We start from the raw sequence: 27,498 nt of genomic DNA, 5'->3' as shown, positions 1-27,498 counted from the left end.
CCCTCGCAGCCCGGCTGCCTCATGGCCTCGCGGCCCTGCCCACTGGTCTTCCAGAAGGTCGTTAGGAAGGTCATTCTGCTATCCGGTCTAATTAGCATATTAGCTCTTTATTATATAGGATGAAACAGGCTCTGTCTCGCTGGTAACCTCACGTGCTGTTACCTTCAAGACCTCTGCATGGACAATTTAGACAGAATGGGGAAGAGGTGCAAGCCATTTTCTATGCTGTTCATTTTGTTTTTTATTTTAAATAGATGGAACCACTCTGAATGGAAATTTCCCACAAATATGCAGAAATACCTTAAGATTGAGTTTTTATTTTCTTTGGGATAAATAATCATCTAGTTACCTGAACTAAATGTGAAAAACAATAAAAATAAAAAGGAGAGCTCATTTAAAACTAGAAGCAAAATATAGCTCATTATTGAGTTTTTGAAGTTGACTTATTTTTAAAAATTAATTAATAGATATTAAAATCAAGATCAGAAAAATTTAAATCAACTTGACTCCTAAAGCTATACAGACAATTTATGTTCTTCCATGGTACTTGTATATTCTGAATAACCACAGCTTTCCATGAAAATGCATTTGAAGTTAGGCAAATGTTTGGTATATCTCTAGCATCTGACAGGAACTTGTTTGTTGAATAAAATACAAAGTAAAAAAAAAAAATATTCTTTTCCATAAAGAAGATCTCATTTCTTAAATGTTATTTAGAAAAACAAAAAGTACCTTTAATCGCATGAGTAGTGGTGATACCTGAGAAAATTATTCATTTCAGACAGAAGAGCTTAATATTTTATTGTGCTGCCTAATCCTCTCGTAAAAGAAATCATTTCTTCCCCAAAGAAGTTACAAGGGACCAAGAGCATGCTAAAAATACTTTATTGTCATTAATAAACACATTAAATATAGACATAGTAAGTGTAATACACTGTACATTTGATGAAACACAAATAGCATTCATCAAGGTTAAAAAAAATGCAGCCATAGAATGGAAAGATGAAACACACACAAAAAATGAACAGTTTTCAAATGTTGCATGACTTTACCATGCGCTATAGACAGTCTACGGACTTTCTATAAACTCCAGGGGACTGAACACGTGTGGTTTGGAGATGAGCTGCCAGGTATTTTGCAGAAGGAGAAACGTAGCTCCTGGAGTAGTGCTCACTCCCGGGCCGGTGCCGCCCACTGGAAGAAATGGCACTGTGTTTCTTTACCAAGAGGACACACAAAACACTTCTTCCCGTTGTTAGGGCCCATCTTCAACACTGTCCTCAGGATGGAGCGTTTGCCGTGGTTGCAGAACGGGAAGGACAGGTCTGCCCACTACCGGGACAAACAGAGAGATGGGAGAGCGTGGAGGGAAGCGAGAAGCACCCGGGGGCTCGGCCTCGGCACCTCTGGTTAGTGCCATGTTGCCTTCATTGCTGTGACTATCATTTTGACCTCGTAAAACTGACAGAAGTTATTCATTGTTACCATTAAAAAAGCCTACCCTATCTAATAAAAGAGTAATATGCAAATTGACCGTACCTCCGCTATACCCACAAGCCACGCCCACTGGCCAATCAGGAGCGAGTATGCAAATAAACCCAACCAAGATGGCTGCGGCCATGGAGCTGCAGCAAGCAGGAGGCTTGGGTTTCCCCGGCAATGGAGGAAGCCAAGCTTTCCGCCTGCCCTGGCCGGCCCAGGCCTACACTCAAGGCTACAAAGTTTCAATTATAGAAGATAAATAAATCCCAACAAAAATGGCAGCAGCCACGGAGATGGAGAGAGCAGGAGGCTTGAGTTTCCCCTGGCGATGGAGGAAGCCAAGCTCCCGCAGCCCTGGCCTGCCTTGGCCTCTGCTACAAAGTTTCAATTGTAGAAGATAAATAAACCCCAGATATCAGGGCCTCTGCTTGGGTCGCCGGGGGGCATGGCCGGCCTGCAAACCACCACAGGCCCCTCGCCCAGGCCGCCCCACGCCCCAAGGGAACCCCCACCCTGATCCAGGACACCCTTCAGGGCAAATCAGCTGGCCCCCACCCATGCACCAGGCCTCTATCCTATCTAATAAAAGAGTAATATGCAAATTGACCATTACTCTAACACACAAGATGGCTGCCCCTATGTGGTCAAAGATCCTGCCCCCATGTGGACACAAGATGGCCGCCACAAGATGGCCAGCAAGGGAGGGCAGTTGGGACGGACCAGGCCTGCAAGGGGGGCGATCAAGCCTGCAGTTAGGGGTGACCAGGCCGGCAGAGGAGGGAAGTTGGGGGGGACCCAGACCTGCAGGGGAGGGCAGTTTGCAGCAATCAGGCTGGCAGGGGAGCGTTTAGGCATCAATCAGGCTGTCAGGGGAGTGGTTAGGGGGTGATCAGGCTGGCAGGCAGAAGCGGTTAGGGGCAATCAGGAAGGCAGGCAGGTGAGCAGTTGGGAGCCAGCAGTCCTGGATTGTGAGAGAAATGTCCGACTGCCCATTTAGGCCCGATCCAGGTAGGACCTTGTAAAATCAACAGAAGTCATTCATTACGGGCAGTCATTCATTCATAAACGGGCAGTCAGACATCCCTTGAGGGGTCCCAGATTGGAAAGGGTGCAGGCTGGGCTGAGGGACACACACCCCCATGCACAAATTTTGTGCACCGGGCCTCTAGTATATATATAAAAGCCTAATATGCAAAGTGTCCCCTCGGGAGTTCCACCGACCAGGGAGTTAGATTGCTCACTATGATGTGTGCTGACCACCAGGGAGTGGCAAGGAATGAAGGGAGGCCCCAGCTGGCAGCTGGCAGCTGCTAGGGACCCTACCCATGCACGAATTTCATGCACTGGGCCTCTAGTATCCTATAAGAAGCACCTCTTACAATTTTGCTTGGATCACACAGAAAATTGCCATAATTCAGAGCTTTCCTTTGTCTTGCTGTGAAGCAAACACCATGTTCCTGCAGATCTGTTTTAGCTACTAGTAAAACTATTAAGATCATCCAGTCAGTGTGGGTCAGTGGTTGAGCATTTACTTATGAACCAGGAGGTCATGGTTTGATTCTGTCAGGGCATCTGTGTGAGTTTTGGACTTGATCCCCAGTAAGGGGCATGCAGGAGGCAGCCAATTGATGTTTCTCATCATTGATGTTTCTATCTCTCTCTCCTTCTCCCTTCCTCTCTGATATCAATAAAAATGTATTTTTTTAAAAAACACTATTAAGATCAAAGAATGTCCATGATTCTAATACTAGACTTCCTTCGTCTCCTAAGCAAAGAACGAATCCAATACAGAATTACTCGAACTAATTTAGGCAGTTCCACTGTGCTACGCTTGTTCTTATTAAGTTTGGTCTCAAGATGGGAATCAAGAAGGCTGTGATATGATTAACGTTGCTGTTATTTCTCTATTACGTCTATAAAAGCTTCCTGAGGAGCCAATCTGAGTGGTAGGAGGGAGTCAATCTTGTGCTGGGGTTAAGATCTGAAATCATGATCAGATTTTCCCCGGGAACTTCCTGAGGAAGATCCTGCACTGAAGACAGATATTTCCCCTCTCAATAAAGCCAACCTGAATCTTGTGCTCCAGCTCAGGAACAGATCTGTTTTTCTCTGCTCTGTTACACACCAGATGAAGGAGTTGAAAAGCATGTATCTTGAAACACTCAGCACAGTGGATGCTCACACTCTAAGGAATTCAGAGTGAGAATGACCAGAAGGACCCGAATCTTTGTTATTGTTGTTGTTAATCCTCACCTGAGGATATTTTTTCCATTGATTTTTAGAGAGAGTGAAAGGGGGTAGAGAGAGAGAGAAAGAAAGAGAGAGAGAGAGAGAGAGAGAGAAATGTGGGAGAGACACATTGACTGGTTACCTCCTGCAAGTGCCCCAGTGGGGACCAGGGATCGACCTGCAACCCTTGATCAGGAATTATACCCGACACTCTTCAGTGGTGCATGGGCTGACACTCTAACCACTGAACAACACTGGCCAGGCCCAGAAGGACCCAATTCTTGTCTCCCATCTCCCATTCATTTTCAGGGGCACATGCACAGATCAACGAGATGTGAGGAATCGCCTACGTCTGCACTGTTACTGTGCCATCGCTACTGTTGGATCAAGCTCGAGCAGTAGGAGTCGCTAAGTATATGGTAAACCCAAGGCATGGTAATGATTTTTCCTATGTACCTCTGTGCAGGACACCCAAAGGTTTTGATAACAGCACCGAAATGAAGAAGAGCAAGTCTGCACCTTGAATTATTTAGCCCCCTGGGAGAATTACTCAAGGCCTCTCTATTTTTATAAACCAAGGGCAACACTTCTACACTGCGGCTGCAAGCAGGAGACACTACTAATACAAGAGCTATCATTTGATTAAGTTTTTTGATGAACCTCCTTGAATTTTAACTCAGGCTTTAGATTGAATGTCAACATGGCTATTTAAAATTGAAAGGTGAGACCGGAAAAGGATGGCTATGTGCCACATTTCCATGGCCGCAGTATTCAACTCCACCATAGCAAGGCTGACAAATCTCACACTTACTTCGAAAAACCCGCACTGCGCCTCCCTGGGTAGAGGACACGTGTAGAAGGGCCTGCCCTTGTTCTCGCCGTCCTTGCTCACGACCCGGAGGACACAGAGGCGGCGGTGCTGACTGCAGCGAGGGGCGGGAGCCATGGGCGCACAAGCTCCATCCGTCGTGTCCATCTGAGGTTCCCTGTAACGACAGGTGACAAAACAACTACAGCACATGTTGCGAAGGGGATCGCTCACAGCTCCTCACCCCGTAGAATCCGCCTGTACAAAGTAATCGTATCAAAAAGTGGACCCTGGTCAACTCGAGGTAACCACACAACTGCTAAGGCTAATTCTTGGTTTTCCCAGGTAAGTCTAACTTACTTCCTAAGCCACCTGTGTACCCAAAACATATCATTTAAATCTTACCTAATAATAGCCCTAACTGGTTTGGCTCAGTAGATAGAGCGTCGGCCTGTGGACTAAAGGGTCCCAGGTTCGATTCCGGTCAAGGGCATGTACCTGGGTTGCGGGCACATCCCCAGTAGGGGGCGTGCAGGAGGCAGCTGATCGATGTCTCTCATCGATGTTTCTAACTTTCTATCCCTCTCTCTTCCTTTCTGTAAAAAATCAATAAAATATATTTAAAAATAAAAATAAATCTTACCTAATAATAGACAAACATGTACATTGACCGTACCTCCGCTATGCCCACCAGCCAATCAGGAGTGAGTATGCAAATTAACCTAACAAAGATGGAAGTTGATTTGCATACGCAGTCATGGAGCGGAGACTGAAGACAGTGTAGAAGAAAGCCAAGCACTGCAGAAGGGAGTGAAGCGGTGGAGAAGGGAGTGGGGCAGCGGAGACGGGAGGGGGCAAGGCAGCGGAGAAGGGAGCCCTATTCTTACAGGAATCTTCCCGCATCGGGCCTCTAGTATGTAAATAACAGTACAGCTGAACGGTGATGCAATGCAGCCAGCTTCATTAGCTTGCATCTGTGATGGTCGGTTCTTCTCATACCCCACATTAGTGCGGCCACTTTTATTTCCTCTAAAATATTCTCAGGCCCAGCTGCCCTCCCACCTGGCAAAGTGACTAGACGTAGTCTTCTCTTTGTTTTCTCACCACAGGCAAACTCTCAGCAATGGCCCTGCCTCGTCAAGGGAGTCGCTCCTTCCACTGTGCACTTACCAACGGTTTCGTACGCTTCCCTGGGTCAAGGCTGCTGTAGTAGCCGCAGCTGCGGTTCAGGGAGGAGCAGGCAGCTGGCAGAGCGGAAATGTGCCCAATGTGAAACAGGTCAGGATCCTGGTGCTTACCATGAGACTTACATAAAGTCTATTAAAGGACAGCACTTTATTTTAGACCAGCCGTGGGCAAACTACGGCCCGCGGGCCGGATCCGGCCCGTTCGGCTGTTCTATCAAGCCCGCGGAGCCGAAAGAGCGGAGGGTTCTCTTGCTCTCCCCTCCGCTCCTTTACTTTCAATTTATATTAGTTCACACAAACACTCCATCCATGCTTTTGTTCCAGCCCTCCGGTCCAGTTTAAGAACCCATTGTGGCCCTCGAGTCAAAAAGTTTGCCCACCCCTGTTTTAGACTGATAGAACATGCCAGGCCAGTGTGGCTCAGTGGTTGAGCATCGACCTATGAACCAGGGTGTCATGGTTTGAATCCTGGTCAGGGCACATGCCCGGGTTTTGGAGCTAGATAAAATTCAAGTGTATCTAAGGACCGGTCTGAAAACAGGCCTCATCCACGTGTTGATGAGATCAGTAATTAAGAGATCAAAAGGCAAATTAATTATCATACAATTACTAAAGAAAAGCGGAGCTGCCTGCAAGGTCTCTGAGGGGACCACCTGCTCTAAAGGCACCACGTGGAGAGCTCCTGCTTGGCGTCCTGTCCGCAGACGAACACTGCAGCTGCCAGACAAGCGGGAAAATGAACTAAGTGGCAGTAATTTGCGATTTATTCCTGGGGAAGTGGCTGGGTGCAGGAGGGCTGCTGGGTAAATGCATCCCATCACTCGGCACTTATTTGGCTGGTGGATCTTGATTGGTTTAGAGGCTCAGGCCTGGGGTTCTTTATTCCACAGGTGCCCAGCCGCAGCGTCTCCAAGCGAGGCCGAGAGCTGTGATTAATCACACTACCCTCCTGCTAATGGCTGAGGAAGAAATCACTGAAATTTAAGGTTCCATTAATGTTTTTTTAAGTCCCTAATTCATTAGTGGAATTGTCTGAGATTTTCTACAAAGCACCAAGGAAATAAAAATATGCCGGGATATTTCATCTGGGTCCAGCAAATGCCACGGTATTTTAAAATGATCACATCTGCTGCTTTTATGCTCAAAAAGGCTCCTTGAAAAGGATTTTCCTACAGGACTGCTCCCAGCTCAAGACCCCGTCACCGGCTCCTTTGTGAACCTTCACCACGAGCCATGAACTAGGGTTAGGAAGAAAAGGTGGGGTGCTGATTGAGTTAAAGCCTGGCCCCCACACTTTAGTTCAAGCGTCTATCATTTGAGAGTATGATGGACCAAATGTGAGGCAGTCATTATATATGACTAGAGGCCCAGTGCACGAAATTTGTGCATGGGGGCGGTGCCCCTCAGCCCACCCTGTACCTTCTCAAAATCTGGGACCACTGGCTCCTAACTGCTCACCTGCCTGCCTGTCTGATTGCCCCCAACCGCCCCTCCCGCCGGCCTGGTCTCCCCACACAGCCTGTTCGGTCGTCCGTTCGGTTGCAATGGTCCTTAGGCTTTTATATATGTAGATTATACACAAAACATTTTTAAAAGTCAGCCAGGGATAAACCATCGGGATTCACTGCTGGTAAATTTAGAGTTGGGAGGGAAACTTGAGATAGAAGCATCTACTGACCAAAACTGACTCAGAAATCTGTTAGGGTTTAAGGATTCCCAGAGGTTGGTCTAGGAGTGTACGCCACGTGGTCCCTCATCTCGCTGCCCAGAGGAAGAATCTGTGCATCAGCCCAGACAGAGCTCACCAGAGACCTAGCAGCCAGACCCCTCTGAGATCCCACCCACCTGAGATCCCACCCACCCCACGCTAACTTTCTCTGCTCCACCCCCATTGGCGAGATGGGACTTGTGGGAAGACGACTCTTGGCCTTCACTTCATTTGGAATCTAATGAACAAAATAAACTGACACACAAATAGGACCAGAGGCACGGACGCAGGGAACAGACTGACCGATCATCTCAGAGGGGATGGGTGGAGAGGACTGGGAGATTAACCAAAGAACACACATGCATATTTGCATAGCCCATGGACACAGACAATAGCGGGGTGAAGGCCTGGGGTGGGGCGAGAGCTAGGTGGAGGGAGGTAAAATGGGGAAGGCGGGGGAGAGAATGTCATACTGTCAACAATTTTTAAAATGCTGACTATAGAGCATTTCCTTTCTAAAGGGAAACCTCCCCAACAAACAGCTTGGGGAAGAAAATTGTGGAGATGTCCCTCTGATGGATCAGGTTGGGCCAGCTGGGCAGCCCGGATATAAAGGACTAAACCAGGAGGGAAAGAGTGTGGACAGACAGCGCCAGCCGCTGCCAATAATCGCTAAAGCACAAGAGGTGACAGTGTCATTTGTTATGCCCAGATTTCATGATCCCTAAAGACCATCAGGGAGCCGAGTCCGATGCCAAAGCAAAGAGCCTTTATCGAGCTAGCTCGAGCTCAGTCCCACACACACACCGGCGCAGCGGCGAGGTGGAGAGAGAGAGAGAGCTTCAACAGGACAAAGGTTTTATAGGGGTCTGGGGCAGGGGGAGGGGCCCCCGAGTTGGCTGACCCCGATTGGTCAGTTCCAGGTCCCCTGAAGGGACTAGCAAGGCTGTCCCCTACCCACACAGTTTTCCCAGGCTTGTCTGGATGGCGGTTATCAGTAGAATGAGAGCAACCTTTCATAGCCTACCAAGAAGTCTGTAACTATTTACTGAGATTTGCTGTACTGAGGATCTGTCCTTCTGCTCTGTCTCTCCCTTAGAGATTAAGAGGAACAAAGAATACATTCCTCTTGACAGACCTCCTATTCAGTGTTCTGTGCACAAAAGGCATTACGCAGTTAATAAACTTGCTGCAGTCTCTCGATGATCTGTAGTCCTCCCGATCCCGCTCTCCTGTCTTTCTTTCTTTTCTCAATTCCCACCTCCCTACCTCAGCCCGGTTCAACCTGCCAGGCTGGCCCTGGCACCTGATGGTGAAGGAGCATGCTACGGCATAGCCCAATTTGGGCCTAGCTGCTTTCTTGTAGTTTTTCTCAGAAGGGAGGTTATTCTGGGGACAGGAGGAAGGGCCTAGCACAAAAATGGAGTCTCTGCCCTTTCATCATTAACTTTCTGTATCTCAGCGACATCGATGGGGCCTTCCCCGAGGCCCTGGCAGTCGCGTGAAGCATGCCTGGCGGGGCAGTATTTCCCGGCTGGAGGTGCAACTCTCTCATTGCAGACACACGTCCTCTTCGGGCCTTTGTGGTGGAAACAAAAACCACCCGTCCCACTGGGCTGTCCGACATACAGCCACGGTCTCCGGCAGCAATGCCACCGGAAACATCTCAGCTCTCTCTCTTTAGAACAGAAGACACTTACTAACCTGCTGCAAACGGTAGCCTCCCTTCTGGAAAAGCAATCTTTCATTGGAAGGAAGTAAAATGAAAATGCTAACAGGGGTGACATAACCGGTAAGATCACGGGTGTCTTAAATATTTTTCTTTATAGACTTTCCACATGTGCTGTACTGAGCACATACATGGTTACAGGCAGAAAAGAGTAACGTATTACGGAGGTGGGGGATTCTGTTTCTCATCCCCTTCCCCTCTCACACTGTAAACTGGAGAAGGAAGAAGCACCTCACGGCCCCCGGCTCTCAGGGTGTGACTTACAGGACGGCAGCCCTCCCGCTTCCTTCGTGTAGATGACTGTGACCACACTGATATAAAAATGAGAGGCAGAAAGTTGTGATTATGTAGAAAGAAAGGAAGAAAGAAAGGAATAAACAGGTATTTCCAAGAGAAACCTGACAAAACTGCTGTATACAGTGGCCAATTAGAAACTGGATTTTTAAAATGTGAAAATTTTATGTATAAAATGCAATTCAAGTGACTTTATCTACATCTATAGCAATGGCAAATTTAGCCCTAAGTCAAAACCCACCCCAGGGCCCTGACTGGTTTGGCTCAGTGGATAGAGCGTCGGCCTGAGGACTGAAGGGTCCCAGGTTCGATTCCGGTCAAGGGCATGTACCTTGGTTGCGGGCACATCCCCAGTGGGAGGTGTGCAGAAGGCAGCTGATCGATGTTTCTCTCCCATCGATGTTTCTAACTCTATACCTCTCTCTTCCTCTCTGTAAATATATTAAAAAAAAAAAAAAAAAAACCCACCCCAGGGACTCCGTTTGGAAAATTGCTATTAAACCAGTGCTTGTGATCACTTAAAAAAATAAATAAATTAAATAAAATAAAAAAAAACCTTAACGCCAATGCCTTCCAGACCAAGGTGGAAGCACCCTACCTGTCAGCAAGTCCATGGTTGCGGCTTCCGGAGCCTGGCCAGGAGCCGGGGGCCGTTCTCAGTCTTTTGCAGGCGGGACGGCCTGACGTGGACACGGCGGGGGGGACCAGCGGGCCCGCTGTGCTGGGGGGTCCAGCTGCTCCGTGGGCTCTCCCCTCAGAGGGGCGAGGCAAGTCACGGAGACGAACGTCAGTGGGAAGAGGGCTGTGGACCTCCCCACCGAGGGCCCCGTCCGGGCTTCTCTTTCTTCCCGACGGCCTGGGTTCATTGCTGAACTCGGTCAAGACCAGGGTTGTGGTGCCAAAGGCCGTTCTCCTGTGGATCTTCACTTGTGCGCTTGGCTGTCCAAAGCCGTGGCAGGGGTACTTCACCACGTCGCTCAGGGCAGCGGGGCATTCCTCACCCCCGATTCTGGAGTCTGGAGGGAGAGAAGAAATCCTGCAGCGGCCTGGAGGTGGAATACTGAGGATGGGAAACGTGGTTTCACCGGGTGAAAACTTTTAGCTCCCGTGTTATGGTGAACGAATATGTAGAACTAATAACACAAAGTGAGCTTGGGCAACTCATCACTCATCTCCTGTCAGGAAAGGAAGCATACACGCAACGAAGTTGTTGTTTTTTTTTTGTTTTTTTTTTTAATATATTTTATTGATATTTTACAGAGAGGAAGGGAGAGGGATAGAGAGTTAGAAACATCGATGAGAGAGAAACATCGATCAGCTGCCTCCTGCACACCCCCTACTAGGGATGTGCCCGCAACCAAGGTACATGCTCTTGACCGGAATCAAACCCGGGACCCTTCAGTCCGCAGGCCGACGCTCTATCCACTGAGCCAAACCGGTTTCGGCCACGCAACGAAGTTTTGACAACTCCAGGGGCCCTGAGCTGGGTTTCACAGACTTTCACTTGCTTCCTATTGCCTTGCGGCAGCTACATCAGGGGTGGGGAACCTTTTGTTCTGCCGAGGGCCATTTGGATATTTACATCATTGTCGGGCCACAAAAAATGATCCACTTAAAAAACCAGCCTGTTCTCTTTGGCCAAACGTTGAATTAACTCACCCCCAATACCGGGGCAGGGCCAGACCAAGTGATTTCGCGGGCCTAATGCAGCCCGAGGGCCAGACGTTCCCCACCCCTGCTCTAAAGGTTCTTCAGCTCTCGCTTTGGTTGCCATCAGGCAGGGGTACAGCAGTGGTGACTAAGAGGTGATGTGTCTAAAAGCTTCAGAGCCGTCGAAACCGGTTTGGCTCAGTGGATAGAGCGTCGGCCTGCGGACTGAAAGGTCCCGGGTTCGATTCCGGTCAAGGGCATGTACCTTGGTTGCGGGCACATGCCCAGTGGGGGGTGTGCAGGAGGCAGCTGATCGATGTTTCTCTCTCATCGATGTTTCTAGCTCTCTGTCCCTCTCCCTTCCTCTCTGTAAAATATCAATAAAATATATTTTTAAAAAAATAATAAAATAAATAAATAAATAAATAAATAAAAATAAATAAAAGCTTCAGACCCAGCAGCTAGAGCAGGGGTGGGCAAACTTTTTGACTCGAGGGCCACCATGGGTTCTTAAACTGGACCGGAGGGCCGGAACAAAAGCATGGATGGAGTGTTTGTGTGAACTAATATAAATTCAAAGTAAAGGAGCGGAGGGGAGAGCAAGAGAACCGGATAGAACAGCCGGATCCGGCCCACGGGCCGTAGTTTGCCCACGGCTGGTAGAGGCTGCGTCCAGAGGGGGGTGGGGGGGTGGGGTGGGGGGTGGTGGTGGTGGTGGTGGTGGTGGTGAGGAATGTTTCGGGGAATGACAAGACACAAAGCAGAAGGCTCATTAAAAATAAGACGGATTACAGAGATGGAACACTTATTCTGGACTGTAGCTAAGGGAGATGGCTATCAGACCCAGAAAACAAACCAACAGGAAAACAGCAAGACCAGTCAAGGCGCTCGGGATTGCTGCAGAGAAGGTGGAACCTGAGGCCGGCCGAGGGACAGGGGAGGGAGAGGCAGACACGGGAGAGATGCAGTCCCTCTGTCCCTTCTGCTCCGTGCCAGGGGCGGCGTGGCCCTTCCTTCCGGCCCCGAGAACAAAGCGAACAAAGCGCCCGCCGACAGCTCACACCGTGCGGGGTCTCTAAGTCAAGCGTGAACGTTCCTCATCTCTAATTGAAGAAAGAAAGGATACAACGGAGGCCAGAGGCCGCATCGATGCGAAGGTTCTTAATCACAGGTTTCCCCGAGGTTTCGCATCCTCCGCATTGTGAGCCACAAAGAGTTATTCTGTGGGATTTCAATGGAATCAGCACAATTGTCCCGGGAAAGACTTGAATGACAAGGGGTGGGCAGCCTACAGAAGAGAGGGAAAATGCAGCGCTGTTCTGTCCCACCTGCACAGATATTCTTACAGAGACCCTCCCTCCCCATTGACGAAACCTTGGGACTGAGTGACAGACTGCTGCGGAGTTGCTGAAATCTGCATAAAACAGAGCTTTCCTGAATAATTCATCAGGACCCCAGAGCGCAGATGCGATCCTGTCAGTTCTCTGAGACACAAAGGCGCACACTTTTCTAGCACAAGAGAGTTTTGTTTTCCCTCCCGCCCCCCCCCAGAACGTCAGCGTGGGGTACATGCAGCGGAAGTGTCGCCCCGGTGAAGAGACATCGAACAAGGTACGCCCCCGACCTGGTGCGATTAAAGGTCTGTGAGAAGGAACGCATTCCAAGTCCACGTTCATGCTTACCAGCGGGCCTGGGCGCCAGGCAAGCGTCGCAGGCCTGGGCAGAAGGCAGGTTTATCAGGGTGCAGACCCCACACGCCCAGGCCTCTTCCCACTTCCTGGCCACATGGTCCCCAAGATGGTCCCGATGGCGCGTCGGGCCGATGGCAGTGTTTCTCGTTGGCGGCTTGCTGCGGAGAAGTTTTACAGTGGACCATCAACACTGTCATTACTGCCTTGTTCTAATACACCCTGGGTGTTTGGGGAACTATTACAGAACCGTTAATACACCCAAATGCCACAGGTTTGCTATTGCAAACTATCTCAATAAAATGTCTTCACTTGGAATGTATGACTGCTGTTCAAGACAGAAATACCAAATAAAAGATTTAATTCAGGATCAAGGAGCTGTGGTTTTGTTACTGTTCTTTCATACCAACTAAAAATATCTGACATACCCCCCAGGCAGCATTTCTCAAACAATGTTTTAACTAAGAGATTCTCTTCCCAAAGCAAAATTAAAATAGCTTTCTTCAGACAAATCAGGGGAGAGGAAGAGTCACGTGGACATTAGGACATTGAAAGTGAAATAAAGTTTGCCTTAGCCGGTTTGGCTCAGTGGATAGAGCGTCGGCCTGTGAATTGAAGGGTCTCGGGTTCGATTCCAGTTAAGAGCACATGCCTGGGTGGTGGGCTCGATCCCCAGTGTGGGGCATGTAGGATGCAGCCTACCAGTGATTCTCTCTCATCATTGATGTTTCTGTCTTTCTCCCTCTCCCTTCCTTTCTGAAATCAATAAAAAAATATATTTTAAAAAAGAAATAAAAGTGAAATCAAGTTTTACATTTTCTTCAGGTGCCTCTGGAATTCTCTACGGAAGCTACTAAGCCCTGTGCCAGTGGGCTGGTCTATAATAATGATAAGAATCTCCATCCTCCTGTTATCTCACTGAGGAGGGGCTATGGAGGTCAGATGACGGATGGCATTTTAGTTCAAGGTCATCCCGCAGTGGGCCCAGTGTGTCCCTGGGCCCCACCTGTGGTTATTTCCCCGTTCTCGAAAGCATCATTGCAACAGACAGACTCAGCTACCGGCAGAATCACCAGTCAGCTGTTTCACCAATAAGACACACATTTTGTAAAGAGATCTGGTTCTTGTTTTATGTTATCCTATATAATAAGTGGTAATATGCAAATGGCCGTTACGCTGTGACACGTAACGACCGATCACCAGGAGGGCGGGGCAACGAGCTACAAGCAGGGGAGAGCTACAGGAGGGCGGGGCAGTGAGCTATGAGCGGTGGGGAGCTTCAGCGGCGGTGGGCAGGGCGGCCAGCTGAGGCAAGCGACAGCGAGCTACTCGCACACGGATTCGTGCGCAGGGCCACTAGTTTATAAATAAAGCGAGACGTTTGAAGATCGTCTTTCCAGTTATAGCTACACCTCCTCGTAATGACGTTGCAAACAAGATTGCAGCCGAAGGCTGCAGAGTAACATCTGAGCTGGGGACTCGCCAGAATCAGAAGTGGTCCGAAAGTCACCTGTGGCTCCTCCTGGTTCTTGATGATGTTATTTACTATTTATTTTTTTTAATTTTTCAATATATTTTTATTGATTTCAGAGAGGAAGGGAGAGGGAGAGAGAGATAGAAACATCAATGATGAGAGAGAATCATTGATCAGCTGCCTCCTGCAACACCCCCACGGGAGATCGAGCCCACAACCTGGGCATGTGCCCTGACCAGGAATTAAACCATGACCTCTTGGTTCATAGGTTGGCGCTCAACCACTGAGCCACGCCGGCCGGGCACTATTTCCTTCCAAGGTTCAAACACTTCCGAGTCAGGTCTTCTTATTAACAGCCTGATGGCTATTCCGTTGTGGTTCCCTTACGAACGGCCTTTTATGGAAGCAGGGCCACTGCTACGCCGACTAGACATCTCACCCTCTGTCGGCGCAGTGAGCATCTTCCCTCTGGCAGTGCGGACAGAAGTATGTCATTCTGCTGTTCTCTCCCAGGCGACACACGGTTATTCTGCTGCGGCAGCGACCACAGTGAGGACGCCCGTAAACCCTATAGTGTTTGGAGACGGCCAGCCCTGCTTTACGGCACTAAAACCAAACAAGGGAACAGCATTATAACGTCACCCACAGAACTGTTGCTAAGGAGCCAAAGACAAGTTCTTGAAAGCCATTTCTGAAAATAATTTTTTTAAAAAAATGTACGTTTGTATGTACTAGTATGTCTGGATAATCTTTTCTTTCATCTGAGAAAAAGATACTGACAAGATTCAGCAATATTTGTTAAATAAGATTTCCTGTGACATAATTAAGTAATTACTTTATTACTTATTAGTATTCAAAACTGTTCTTTGAATAGCTTTACCCTCTTATCTAAATGGGATATAAGAGTTCCATAATTCAAAATGTCTTTCATGCTGTTAAGGTTTTAAAAAATTAAACGTAATTATGTAGTTAAAAGAAAAAGAGTAGATTAGCGTTAAATCCGATTATTTTGGGAACTCGGAAGCTGTCCACTTTGTTTCAACAGCCAACCGAGAATTTAATAAGACCATCTTCTTTGTTGATCTGACAAAGGAGAGTTTTCAGCTTTTAATCCTCGATTCACTAAAAGGGAAAATAAAAATTCAAATGCCATCCTAGCAGAAAACAGGTTCCGTTTTGGTATAAGTTCTATTTCAAAAGACATTTGAGATTCTCCATCACAGTTTTATTCTGCTCACGTACATGTAAGGCTCCCACAGAAAGAATATTTTGGGTTTACATCAGCAGTGTGAAATTTCAAAAGCCCAGAAATATGGCTCACCATATATAAGCTGAAAATTACACACACATCACATCAATTTAAGCAAAGTATTGAAATACCCGACTTAATATGGGTAGGAAATGGGTAGCTGTCTATAATTATACCAGAGGCCTGGTGCACGAATTCGTGCATGGGCAGGGTCCCTCGGGGTGTCTTACAGAGACTGGACCCCAGCTTGTGCCCCCAGCCTCGCAGCCCCAGCTCCAGCCCCCAGCCTCTCAGGCCCACAGCCCCTCCTGGCACCCTGCCTTGGCCTGGCACCGCCCCCTCACCTGCTCCACCATCCCGCCATGGTCCCGCTGTTGTCGGGGCCCATTGGGGCCGGCAGCACCTCCACTGCCACCCAATGCCAGCACTGCGTCGCCAACGCCCACCAAGTTCCGTGCTGCCCCCTGGTGGTCAGCGTATGTCATAGTGAGCAGTCGAACTCCCGGTCTCCTGGTTGAACTCCCGGTCGAACGACCGCCCGAGGGGACAATTTGCATATTAGGTTTCTATTATATAGGCTTCCCTTGGAAAAATAAGTGAGAATATATAATACTAGAGGCCCAGTGCACGAAACCCGTGCACGGGTAGGGTCCCTAGGCCTGGCTGGCGATCAGGACTCATTGGGGCCGTCTGGCCCAGTCCCTATCAGGGCTGGGCTGGCCAGGGCCTGCTGGCTGCTGGACAGAGCCGGAGGGACAGGGGGAGGGACCGCGGGAGGTTGGCTGGCAGGGGGAGGTTGGCTGTGGGGCGTACTGACCCCCAGGGGGCAGCTCCTGCATTGAGCATCTGCCCCCTGGTGGTCAGTGCACATCATAGCGACTGGTCATTCCAGCTGTTCAGTCGTAACTGTCACTGAGGCTTTCATATATAGAGATTAAAACAACCATAGCTACTCAAGGCAGATATGTAAAGCAAGAGGCTCATTAATATGTTAGGCCAGTGGTTGGCAAACCGCGGCTCGCGAGCCACATGCGGCTCTTTGGCCCCTTGAGGGTGGCTCTTCACAAAATACCACGGCCTGGGCGAGTCTATTTTGAAGAAGTGGCGTTAGAAGAAGTTTAAGTTTAAAAAATTTGGCTCTCCAAAGAAATTTCAATCGTTGTACTGTTGATATTTGGCTCTGTTGACTAATGAGTTTGCCGACCACTGTGGTAGGCAATTAATGAAGAATTCCATAACACCAGCCTTTCTGAACATAGTAAAAGTAGAAATTTGGAATACAGAAATGGACTGTGGAGAAAAAATATTTGTGATGCTTTATTTAAAAGATAAAATGTGTTTAGTGAACTCTATATATGTATGTATATATGTATATATATGCATAACTATAACTCACAAAATTTATAGTTTAGCAGGTATTTATTTCATTCTCAAAACAGTCTTTGTGGTAGATTCTGATGGTCCCATTTTACAAACAGAAAGCTAAACTTTTAGTTATCTAAATAATCTCAACCACACAGACAGTAGTGGCAAAACCTGACTGAAATGAGGGCTATTTGAAGAAATTAATTCTCTCCAGGCTTCCTGTATTTTACTTTTTTTGCCCAAAATAGAACAAGAGTTCAAGTCGAATGCTAACATAGTTGTTCCCCAACGTAGTATAAAGATACTTTAACATAATTATAGTTGGATAAGTTCGGACTGACCTGTGACCTAAAATTTTAAGATGTTAATTAGGCCCCTAACAGGACACTCTCCGTTACTGTACTTCCACACTCTGACCACTAGGTGGCTATATACTGCCTTACCATTCCTGGTAGAACGGAAAGGGAAATGGTAGACATTTTCCATAACTGAAAAACACTTGTTTGGTCTTACCCTGTAGAAAAGAAGGCTGAAGTCACGTGTCATCTTCACTAGGTGTCGGGTCTGGTCTTCTGTTAACTGACAAACCTGGAATAGAAAAATGCCTGAGCACAGTTTCATAATTTGCTCATGATAAAAAAATGATATGACTCACCAGCTCTAGAGAACTGTAGATTTAAAATACATCCCCATCTTCTAGAACTCTGTCTCATATATCTACTATTTATTGTCATTAACAGTGGTTTTAGTTTTAATTTTTTTTGTAATATTTTTATTGATTTGAGAGAGAAAGGGAGAGGGAGAGATAGAAGCAACAATGATGAGAGAGAACCACTGATTGGCTGCCTCCTGCACAACCCCAGCACTGGGGATCGAGCCCTCAACCTGGGCATGTGCCCTTACCAGGAACAGAACTGTGACCTCCTGGTTCATAGGTTGATGCTCAACCACTGAGCCACGCCAGCCGGCTAATAGTGGTTTTATTTTTAATGCTAGTACTACAAATTTTAAAAATTCCTATTTATAAACTTGAGTTCTAATTCAAGTGTTTATTGAATACATCTTCTGTATAAGATGTCGTCAAAGTCCCAGCACGGACTGTCAGCCACCTTAAAATTCTTGCTGGGTTTGCAAAAAGAAAAGAAGGAAAAAAAAAAAAAAGGCACAGAAGTAGTTGACCATCAAGGTCACCACCAAGCTTTAGGAAGGTCTGAATTTATATACGTGCATTAATATCAAAGGCCTTGTTAGCACACGGAAGAACTCGGGCAGTCCTCCCTGCAGACTTCCTCTGTGACACGGCCTGGCGTACACCCGTGTCACCCTCGCAGATTGACCGTCACGTGGCACGTGAGCTTCCCAAGGCAATTCCAGAAGAGAAGCTGCCTGCTGCCTTACCCGGTGGCACGTGTGTGGATGTTTCTCTGTCTATCCACAGCAGAAACTAATTTCTCAATGACTGTAAAATCTAAAGCCCTCTAGTCAGCAAGATCATTCCAAAAGCATCACATCCTTTTCCAATTTTCTACTTAAAGTTTAAAACGTAGGCACTCCCAAAGCTCATCTTTTTCTGACCATATCATATATACCGTATCCGGCTACACCTTGAAATGTTAAACTGCTTTTTCAATAATTATGCATGTGCTTTTAGAAGGCTAATAGCTAAGCTTCAGAAACGGTCATTAATTTTTAAGCCCTCAGACATTATGGGCAAATGACCTTTTTTTTTTTTTTTTAAATATATTTTATTGATTTTTTACAGAGAGGAAGGGAGAGGGATAGAGAGTTAGAAACATCGATGAGAGAGAAACATCGATCAGCTGCCTCCTACACACCTCCTATTGGGGATGTGCCCACAACCAAGATACATGCCCTTGACCGGAATCGAACCCGGGACCCTTCAGTCCGCAGGCCAACGCTCTATCCACTGAGCCAAACCGGTTTCGGCTGGGCAAATGACCTTTTGCTAGATGAATGTCTGGCTTGGATGTACAGATAAAGAAGTAAATAACCAATTTATCATCGAGAATTAGGATAGTCAGGGGTGGGCAAACTTTTTGACTCGAGGGCCACAATGGGTTCTTAAACTGGACCGGAGGGCCGGAACAAAAGCATGGATGGAGTGTTTGTGTGAACTAATATAAATTCAAAGTAAAGGAGTGGAGGGGAGAGCAAGAGAACCGGATAGAACAGCCGGATCCGGCCCGCGGGCCGTAGTTTGCCCAAGGCTGGTCTAGGTCGCGATCCTCTGGGTTTGGTTTGGTTTTTCAGACACATTTTCCAGAGGCCTAGGTGACTGTGAAAAGCTGCTGTCAGATTGTTTCATTATTCCCACATTGCAGACATAAGGCAGTTTGTCTCCGGTGTCAAAAAGCAAAACCCCCTGGCTGGTGTGGCTCCGCTGGTTGGAGCACCATCCCATACTCTGAAAGGCCGAGGGTTTGATCCCTGGTCGGGGCACAAGCCTAGGTTTTGGTTTGATTCCCTGTCCTGGTCCGCACCTGGGTGCGAGGCAACTGATGGATGTTCCTCTCTTTCTCTCTCTCTCTCTTCCCCTCTAAAAACCAATGAAAATGTCCTCGTGTGAGGATCTAAAAAAAATAAGAATAAAGGCTGAATCTAACCTAGCACTATTATTAACTGGTTTCTTTTAAAAATTTTTTCCTACTGATTTGGATTTCATGAAGGCTGTCCAGGAAATAATTACACAAAATAAAACAGTATTTTTGTATTTATGTAAAAAAAGACTTAGTAATGGGGACCATTTGGGCCTGGCTAAAAGTCCTACTGGAGATTTCTTCCTTGGAAACTAAAATAGATGTATCCCTCCACCCGGCTTAAGTTCTAACCCAGGGGTGGGCAAACTTTTTGACTCGAGGGCCACAATGGGTTCTTAAACTGGACCAGAGGGCCGGAACAAAAGCATGGATGGAGTGTTTGTGTGAACTAATATATATTCAAAGTAAAGGAGCGGAAGGGAGAGCAAGAGAACCGGATAGAACAGCCGGATCCGGCCCGCGGGCCATAGTTTGCCCACGGCTGTCTAACCTCTCCGACCTTCTCACAACTTTGTCCTGCTACACACCCTCTCTTTTCTACACTTCAACCTCTCCCATTCGACCAGTATTTTTCTCTCAACATGAGAATGAGTTCACATCTCTCCAGCTGAAGAACAAGAAAGCGACAATAAAACCAGTCCCTGTCCTGACATCTTCCTCAAGAAGTCTGGCATGGCCAAAACCGGTTTGGCTCAGTGGATAGAGCGTCGGCCTGCGGACTGAAAGGTCCCAGGTTCGATTCCGGTCAAGGGCACGTAACTTGGTTGCGGGCACATCCCTGGTAGGAGGTGTGCAAGAGGCAGCTGATCGATGTTTCTCTCTCATCGATGTTTCTAACTCTCTATCCCTCTTCCTTCCTCTCTGTAAAAAATCAATAAAATATATTAAAAAAAAAAAAAAGAAGTCTAGCACGTTCCCTTTATTCCAGCTATTTTAACAAGTACGGCCACATTGTGGGCCAGTTTCCACCAGTCACTCACTCTTTAGTCCCTGCTACTTGACTTCCATTCTTACCATTCCATTAAACTGCCTTTTCTAATAAGGAGGAAACACGAGCCTGGCTGGTGTGGTTCAGTGGTTGAGTGTCACCTATGAACCAGGAGGTCATGGTTTGATTCACCATCAGGGCACATGCCTGGGTTGCGGGCTCGATCTCCAGTAGGGGGCGTGCAGGAGGCAGCCGATCCATGATTCTCATCACTGATGTTTCTCTCTCTCTCCCTCCCTCTTCCTGAGATCAATAAAAATATTGTTTTTTAAAAAAAGGAAACATGGGTATGTTTTGAGTGTGAATTTAATTTTCCAGATACAAAAAGAAAGTTGTGCGCTGAGTTCACTCATACAGTCAACAAATCTTTCTTTACTGCCAACCGTGTGCCAGACGGTGTATCCTACATGCTTGGGTACACCGTGAACAGAGACACACCTTCCACCGAAGAGTCTGCATTCTAGCAGAGAGAGATTTCAAACAGTAAATATAACAAGCAAAGATCGGATGATGTTTGAACATGATCAAAAAGGTATGAAGAAAATAAAAAGCAAAGCAAGTTAGGGAAGGCTGGGACTAGGAATTGGGAGGAGGGGATGCAATAGCGATTGTATTTTATTGTTTTATATAATTTTTTTTTTAAATTCTCATCCGAGGATATTTTTCCATTGACTTTTTTTAGAGAGAGTGGAAGAGAGGGGGAACAACAGAGAGAAACATCGATTGGTTGCCTCCGTGGTACATGCCCTTGACCGGAATCGAACCCGGGACCCTTAGGTTCACAGGCAGGCGCTCTGTCCACTGAGCAACACCAGCTGGGCACAACAGCAATTCCAAACAGTGTGGTCAGGGTTGGCCTCATTGAGAGGTTGACGTGAGATCTGTTTGGGGAGAACGGTACCACGCTGCACGTGAAGTGTCCCCTGCTGGTCTTTGAACAGTGTCTGAAAACACGGACGGCATGGTAAAGGCCCCGCCACCTACCCTGACCGCGGGGTGGAGGCCGCTGTCGAAGAGAGCTTCGTTTCTGATGATGTTGCCGACCCCAGGCAGCACTCGCTGATCCATCACCACATCGCAGAGCATCCGTCCCCGCTGCTTTCTCACTTCCCTTTCGGCTCGTGAGAAATTAAACTTAGGTGAACACACATCCAATTCTTCCATCGTCCTTACCCTCTGTTGGCTTTCTGGGGAGTCTCTGTAGGAAGGAATGTGAGACACGTTCATCGTCAGTCTGGTTAACACTTCACAAAGTCTCACTTTAAATGAGCTTGGATAGGAGTAACACTTCATGTTAATTGGGATTTAAGAGTTATATAGCCAAGCAGTGAAGACCCTAACAAACTATATTATTTGAAGTCTCTTTTAAAATGAGGTATTGCCCAGCTGGTGTGGCTCAGTGGTTGAGTGCCAACCTATGAACCAGGAGGTCATGGTTCGATTCGCGGTCAGGGCACATGCCCAGGTTGCGGGCTCAATCCCCAGGAGGGGGGATGTAGGAGGCAGCCGATTCTCTCTCGTCATTGATGTTTCTCTCTCTCGCTCCCCCTCCATTCCTCTCTGAAATCAATAAAAAATATATTAACATAAAATAAAATAAAAATGAGGATTGATCAGTTATAAAACATTTTTGAAAAATTCATTTATTTCCACATGTGACCAACTGTAGACCCAACCTTTAGAGTTTTGTAGCTGGAGGACTTTTATTTTCTTTTTCACCTGAGTTCTACCGACGAGTCAAAGAAACAAATCAAATCCTTGCTGAGCTGGACTTCCAACACAGGAGGAACTCCATTGTTATTTTTATACTCAAGTGGGTTAATCCTGACGTAGCCTTTCATTCCAAAGTGGATCCTGAAACAAAATCAGACCCACTTCTGAGTGGCCGGAAGTATGTCGTGTGTCCAGTGCGTGTTCCTCCTCTTCACCGTCTGGATTCTAAGCAAACAAATGTTAGTCAGGACGGTGCCCTGGAAGGGCCAACAGCAGCAGCTGACATTTCCTGTTACGGCTTTGTACCCTCATAGAAACTAGAAGGGGTGACACTCCGTCTGTCAATCCACAAATAAAATACATTCTTAGAGAAAGAAGAAGGCCCCGGAAATGAGCCCAAGAAAACCTACCCGGTTCTACCTTCTTGAGAGATGAAACGTTTTTTATTCATGGAAGAGTCTACAGCCATGGGCAAACTACGGCCCGCGGGCCGGATCCGGCCCGTTCGGCTGTTCTATCCGGCCCGCGGAGCCGAAAGAGCGGAGGGTTCTCTTGCTCTCCCCTCCGCTCCTTTACTTTGAATTTATATTAGTTCACACAAACACTCCATCCATGCTTTTGTTCCGGCCCTCCGGTCCAGTTGAAGAACCCATTGTGGTCCTCGAGTCAAAAAGTTTGCCCACCCCTGCTAGCATCTCTCAGCTTTTGCTCAGATTCAAAGGCTGTGGATGAGGTGAGGCTACATTTACATTGCCTACAGTTTGTGTTTTTATAAATTCTACAAAACCACTAACATTCAAAGTCCTTATTTCTAGGCACCGTGCTTGGAAATGTTTACCCACTCCAAAAAGATTTCTACAGTTTGAGACACATTGTTGTTTTTTTTTGTCCCCCCTGCTAGTTTGGGATACACAATGAAACGATGCTCTGCAAAATCGTAAGCATTAAAAAAAAAGACAGGTCAAAATGATACTGTCTTCAATTCTCCTACCTTCACATGTCCTGGGAAGAGGGGATATATAAATATTTACGGTTAACTTGAAAGCCACAATGTGGTGATAAAAAATTCATAACCTTTCAGTTTTTATAGGATTGATTAGCATGTCCCGTAAAAAAAAAAAAAAAAAAAAAAAAAAGGCAAGTGGCTTTGTGAGACCTCTGATGATGAAGATCAAAAACCATTCTCGAGATGAAATACGGTGTTCTGCCTCTCACATCCTTCTCCGCAGAGCGCTGCCGAGTGAATAAATACAGCTCTTCTGGCAGCAAACGTTACCGCTCTGTGCTGCTGACACCACAGCGCCAGGCTGCAGGCTGGTCCAAGGTTAACCAGTCTAACTTCGAGAACACGGGTTTTAAACTCCGCGTGCCCTGCGATCCATCATGAGTGCGTTTTACATGCCCATCGCTCCTGGCAGGACAAATGGGCGGCTGTAAGTACTCCGTGATTTAGTTTATGGAGGCTCGACCCGGCGAAAGGTGAGCACTGTCGTGCCCAAGAGCCGTCGCGCCTCAAATCTTCTCCGCGGCGTGGCTCGTAAAGTGGATTCTAAATCACTTTCTGTAATGAAGCTGCATCCACATAAAAAAATTGCAAAGGTTGAGATGCCATTCAAATGCTGGAGTAGCCCCAAGAAGGACCCTGAGTCCAATGAGTGTGCCTTTTTTTGGTCTTCCAAAGAAATCTATTCAGTGTAGGGGGAACGATGCATAGAATAGCTATTTTATCTTCTTTTTATTAAATAGCTAAATGTGGTGATAACTGAGTCCCGATAAACCAACGGGTTTTGTGTTTGTTGTTCAGTACGTTTTAACGTGAACTGAGAAAAATCTGCACCATGAAAACGTTCCAGGCGCAATAAGCACCTAAACTGTTGTAACAATGGCCACACTTACCGTTCTTTCAAGGACCAAGACACAGGCTCATGTTACATTTATATTCAAGAGTTAGATTTGCTTTCCAGGATTCCTCATTGTGCCCTAGCTGGTGTGGCTCAGTGGACAGAGCGTCAAACTGCAGACTGAAGGGTCCCGGGGTTCGATTCCGGCCAAGGGCACATGTCTGGGTTGCGGGCTCGATCCCCAGTGTGGGGTGTGCAGGAGGCAGCCGATCAATGATTCTCTCTCATCATTGATGTTTCTATCTCTCTCTCCCTCACCCTTCCTCTCTGAAATCAATAAAAAATATATTTAAATATATATACACATGTATATGTAAATAAAAGATTTCTCATTGTAATATCCTAGTTTAGGGAAACTGTATTGGAACCTTATTCCTTCCTGTTGATGCTCTCAAGCGCCCTCCACCCCAGCCCAGCTGGCTACCTGAGATCACTCACTGTGCACGTGACTGTCTGGCAACAGGGGCCCTGGGCCTGGCCTGGAGTGGTCTCCGTCCCCTCTGCAACCACAGCTGGCCCAGGAGGGGATAGCTGTGTCCCTGGTCCCACCGGTACCCGAGCCAGGTCCATCAGGAGTCCTCCCGATGAACTGATGGATTTGGGACACAGAGATCCGCGTCTTTTTAGTTTTGAGAGATGTGTGCTGTCGATGGAAATGTTTCCCGTCGTGGGCAGACAGAGGCCACGGGAGGCTGGCCGCAGAGAGGAACCCGGGGCAGGTGCCGGGGAGGACCGGCCACGAGCTGCGGAGTCTTCTCGGCATTTAGTCTCTGCTCCCAGTTCTCCCCGAAGCCTGGCTCATCACCTTCAGGGGTCACACGACACCCCAGACTCTTACAACACGTAACTACTGCACTTGGTCCGAGTTGGGCATCCGTCACTTGCAACCAAGGTTCTGATATAAAAATTATGTCCAAGTCACGGTCCCTCTAGTTAGAAACAACTTCCTAAAACAAACCAATAGGCAAGACCCGGGCCTATTTGAAATGTGAGCCGCGTTCTTCCCGGGACCACGCTCTGCAGACCCCGGAGCGGCGGAGGGGACGGGCACAGAGACACTGCCACTGGCTCATGCGAATGACGACTGCGCACGGCTCCTAAGGCAACCGCTTACGAAAACCACCAAGTGGTCCAACGCGGTCTGCGTAGAATGAAGAGTATAAAGGAGTTGAACACACTGGTTGTAGTTTATGCTGGCGATGAAAAAAAAGAGGTTAGGAAGAGATGGTCTTGCCCAGCCGGTGTGGCTCAGCTGGCTGGTGCTTCATTCTGTGCAGGGAACGGCTGGGGGATTTGATCCCTAGTCGGGCCACATACCCAGGTTGTGGGTTGGATCCCTGGTTGGGGTGCGTGTGGAGGCAACCGGTCAATGTTTCACTCTCACATTGATGTTTTTTCTCTCTCTCTCCCTCTCCCTTCTCCTTTCTCCAAAATCAATAAAAAAAATTAAAAAGGATAAAAAGATATGGTATTAACCATGTTAAAAAGGAAAAAGACAGCCCTAACCGGTTTGGCTCAGTGGCTAGAGCGTCGGCCTGTGGACTCAAGGGTCCCAGGTTCGATTCCGGTCAAGGGCATGTACCTTGGTTGCAGGCACATACCCAGTAGGGAGTGTGCAGGAGGCAGCTGATCGATGTTTCTCTCTCATCGATGTTTCTAACTTTCTGTCCCTCTCCCTTCCTCCCTGTAAAAAATCAATAAAATATATTAAAAAAAAAAAAAGGAAAAAGACAGGTCTGCTTCCACTTAGGATATAGATGCTAAAAAGGAGGAAAAAATCACATTTATTTGAAATTGAGGTGTGATTGACATATAACATCCTATTGGTCTCAGTTGTATGGCATAATGATTCGATATGTGCATACATAGCAAAATAGTCACCACAGTAAGTCTAGTTAACATCCCTTACCTTACCCAGTTACCCCCCAATTTTTTTTTTTCTTGCGATGAAAGCTTTTACGATCCACTCACTTAGCAACTTCCAAAAACGTCACGTGGCGTTACTAACTGCCGTCGCCACCACGCTGTGCACTACACCCCCGGGGCTTTCTTAGTTTATAACTGGAGTCTGTGCCTTTGGATAATGGTCGGCTTCCTTAACTGCAAGTGACCAGGACCCAACTCAACGCAACTTAGGCATCAGGGACTCACAGGACCTCAGGAAGGGCTGAAGTCGCCCCTGCAGGGAGGCAGGGGTGTAGCCGGGCCTCAGGCACAGGTGGGGTGAGGGGACACAGGACCTCGGGAAGGGCTGAAGTCGCCCCTGCAGGGAGGCAGGGGTGTAGCCGGGCCTCAGGCACAGGTGGGGTGAGGGGACACAGGACCTCGGGAAGGGCTGAAGTCGCCCCTGCAGGGAGGCAGGGGTGTAGCCGGGCCTCAGGCACAGGTGGGGTGAGGGGACTCCCTCTGCTTCTCGTGGGCTGGTTTTCTTCCCCAGCACCGTGCGCTGTTTCTCCTGACAAGCCCAGTGCCATGGCCACCTCCCTGTTCATGTCACATCCCCAGCTTCCTGCCTCTCAGAGAGCCAGACCCGGCTCAGCCCTGATCAGAACGTCTTGGGAAAAACTTAAGACGGGCCCAGCAGATGGTGTATGAGAGAAAAGGTTAGTGAGGTGACGTTCAACTTGAACGCTGGTTACTCTAGCCAGACGACCAGTGTCCATGAGGAATAATGTCCCCAAGGGACAAGTGGGCATGCCGGGCAGACGATAGTGGGTGTTTACGAATGTAAAGTACAGGATTCAGTTAGCACCTTTATCAGATTCTTTTCTGCCTAACCTGTTACACATTACAAAGACAGATTACAAAGACTATGTCTAAACGGTCACTTTTGTAAGCAGCATCTGAGGGGTTCCATAAAAACCTGTTAGCACGCTGAAGAGAACTGCCACATGAGCTCCTGCCTATCTGTCTAGAGGCCCGTTATCCCTGAAAGGGCAATAAATTACAGAATCGATAATGCAGAAAGCTTCTCCATGGTGGCAGGGCCTCTCCAATATTCAGATACAGTTTCTGCGTGGCTGTGATAATTGCAAACCATCAGTCACATCCATCACAACCTGGAAATAGCACAGTGTTCTGGAAAGAGAGAGTCATTAAAAAAATATATCCTTTAAATGTTGGTGCAAGATGTAACAGCTGTGTTCATGCTGATTGCCAGTGGCAGCTGGTCGGGTGGGCGTGTCTGGGGGGGGCAGACTGACAGCTGTATGCACACCCCGTACTGGCAGTAGATGCACGCACCACTCACAGAGATTACACCTGGCGGGGGTACAGTGAACGCGTCCATGTGTTGGTTCTTTCGTCTGCTCTCATGAGTATCTGTGACACATATAAGAACACATGAAAAACGATTGTGTGTTATAGGTGAGCAGTGCCTGGAAGTGTCCAGAGGTGTAGGTATTAGCCACACATACCACAACGGCACAGCTAAAGCAAGTGTGTATGGAATAATCCAGAGCCTGTATTCTACGGT

The 27,498-nt window shown here is 47.6% G+C and overlaps 1 protein-coding gene across 1 annotated transcript in view; it reads right to left on the bottom strand.

Moving 5' to 3' along the window:
* Window positions 1-868: 868 nt before the first annotated feature.
* The window catches only part of NEIL3 (nei like DNA glycosylase 3), a gene marked incomplete at its 5' end in the record, with an annotated part of 40,763 nt that continues 14,133 nt past the window's right edge, over window positions 869-27,498 (bottom strand). Inside the window, 8 exons of the mRNA XM_080661159.1 lie at window positions 869-1,332; window positions 4,523-4,697; window positions 10,036-10,453; window positions 12,770-12,936; window positions 14,689-14,855; window positions 17,377-17,451; window positions 21,394-21,607; window positions 22,129-22,263. Of these exons, the coding sequence (XP_080517285.1) occupies window positions 1,171-1,332; window positions 4,523-4,697; window positions 10,036-10,453; window positions 12,770-12,936; window positions 14,689-14,855; window positions 17,377-17,451; window positions 21,394-21,607; window positions 22,129-22,263 (1,513 nt within the window). The 3' untranslated portion in view covers window positions 869-1,170. The remainder of the gene's footprint in view (window positions 1,333-4,522; window positions 4,698-10,035; window positions 10,454-12,769; window positions 12,937-14,688; window positions 14,856-17,376; window positions 17,452-21,393; window positions 21,608-22,128; window positions 22,264-27,498) is intronic.

Source organism: Plecotus auritus (assembly GCF_963455305.1).
Source record: "Plecotus auritus genome assembly, chromosome: 3".
Taxonomy (NCBI): domain Eukaryota; kingdom Metazoa; phylum Chordata; class Mammalia; order Chiroptera; family Vespertilionidae; genus Plecotus; species Plecotus auritus.
Note: the sequence above shows the minus strand (reverse complement) of the source record. Positions and strands in the feature narration are given on the sequence as shown.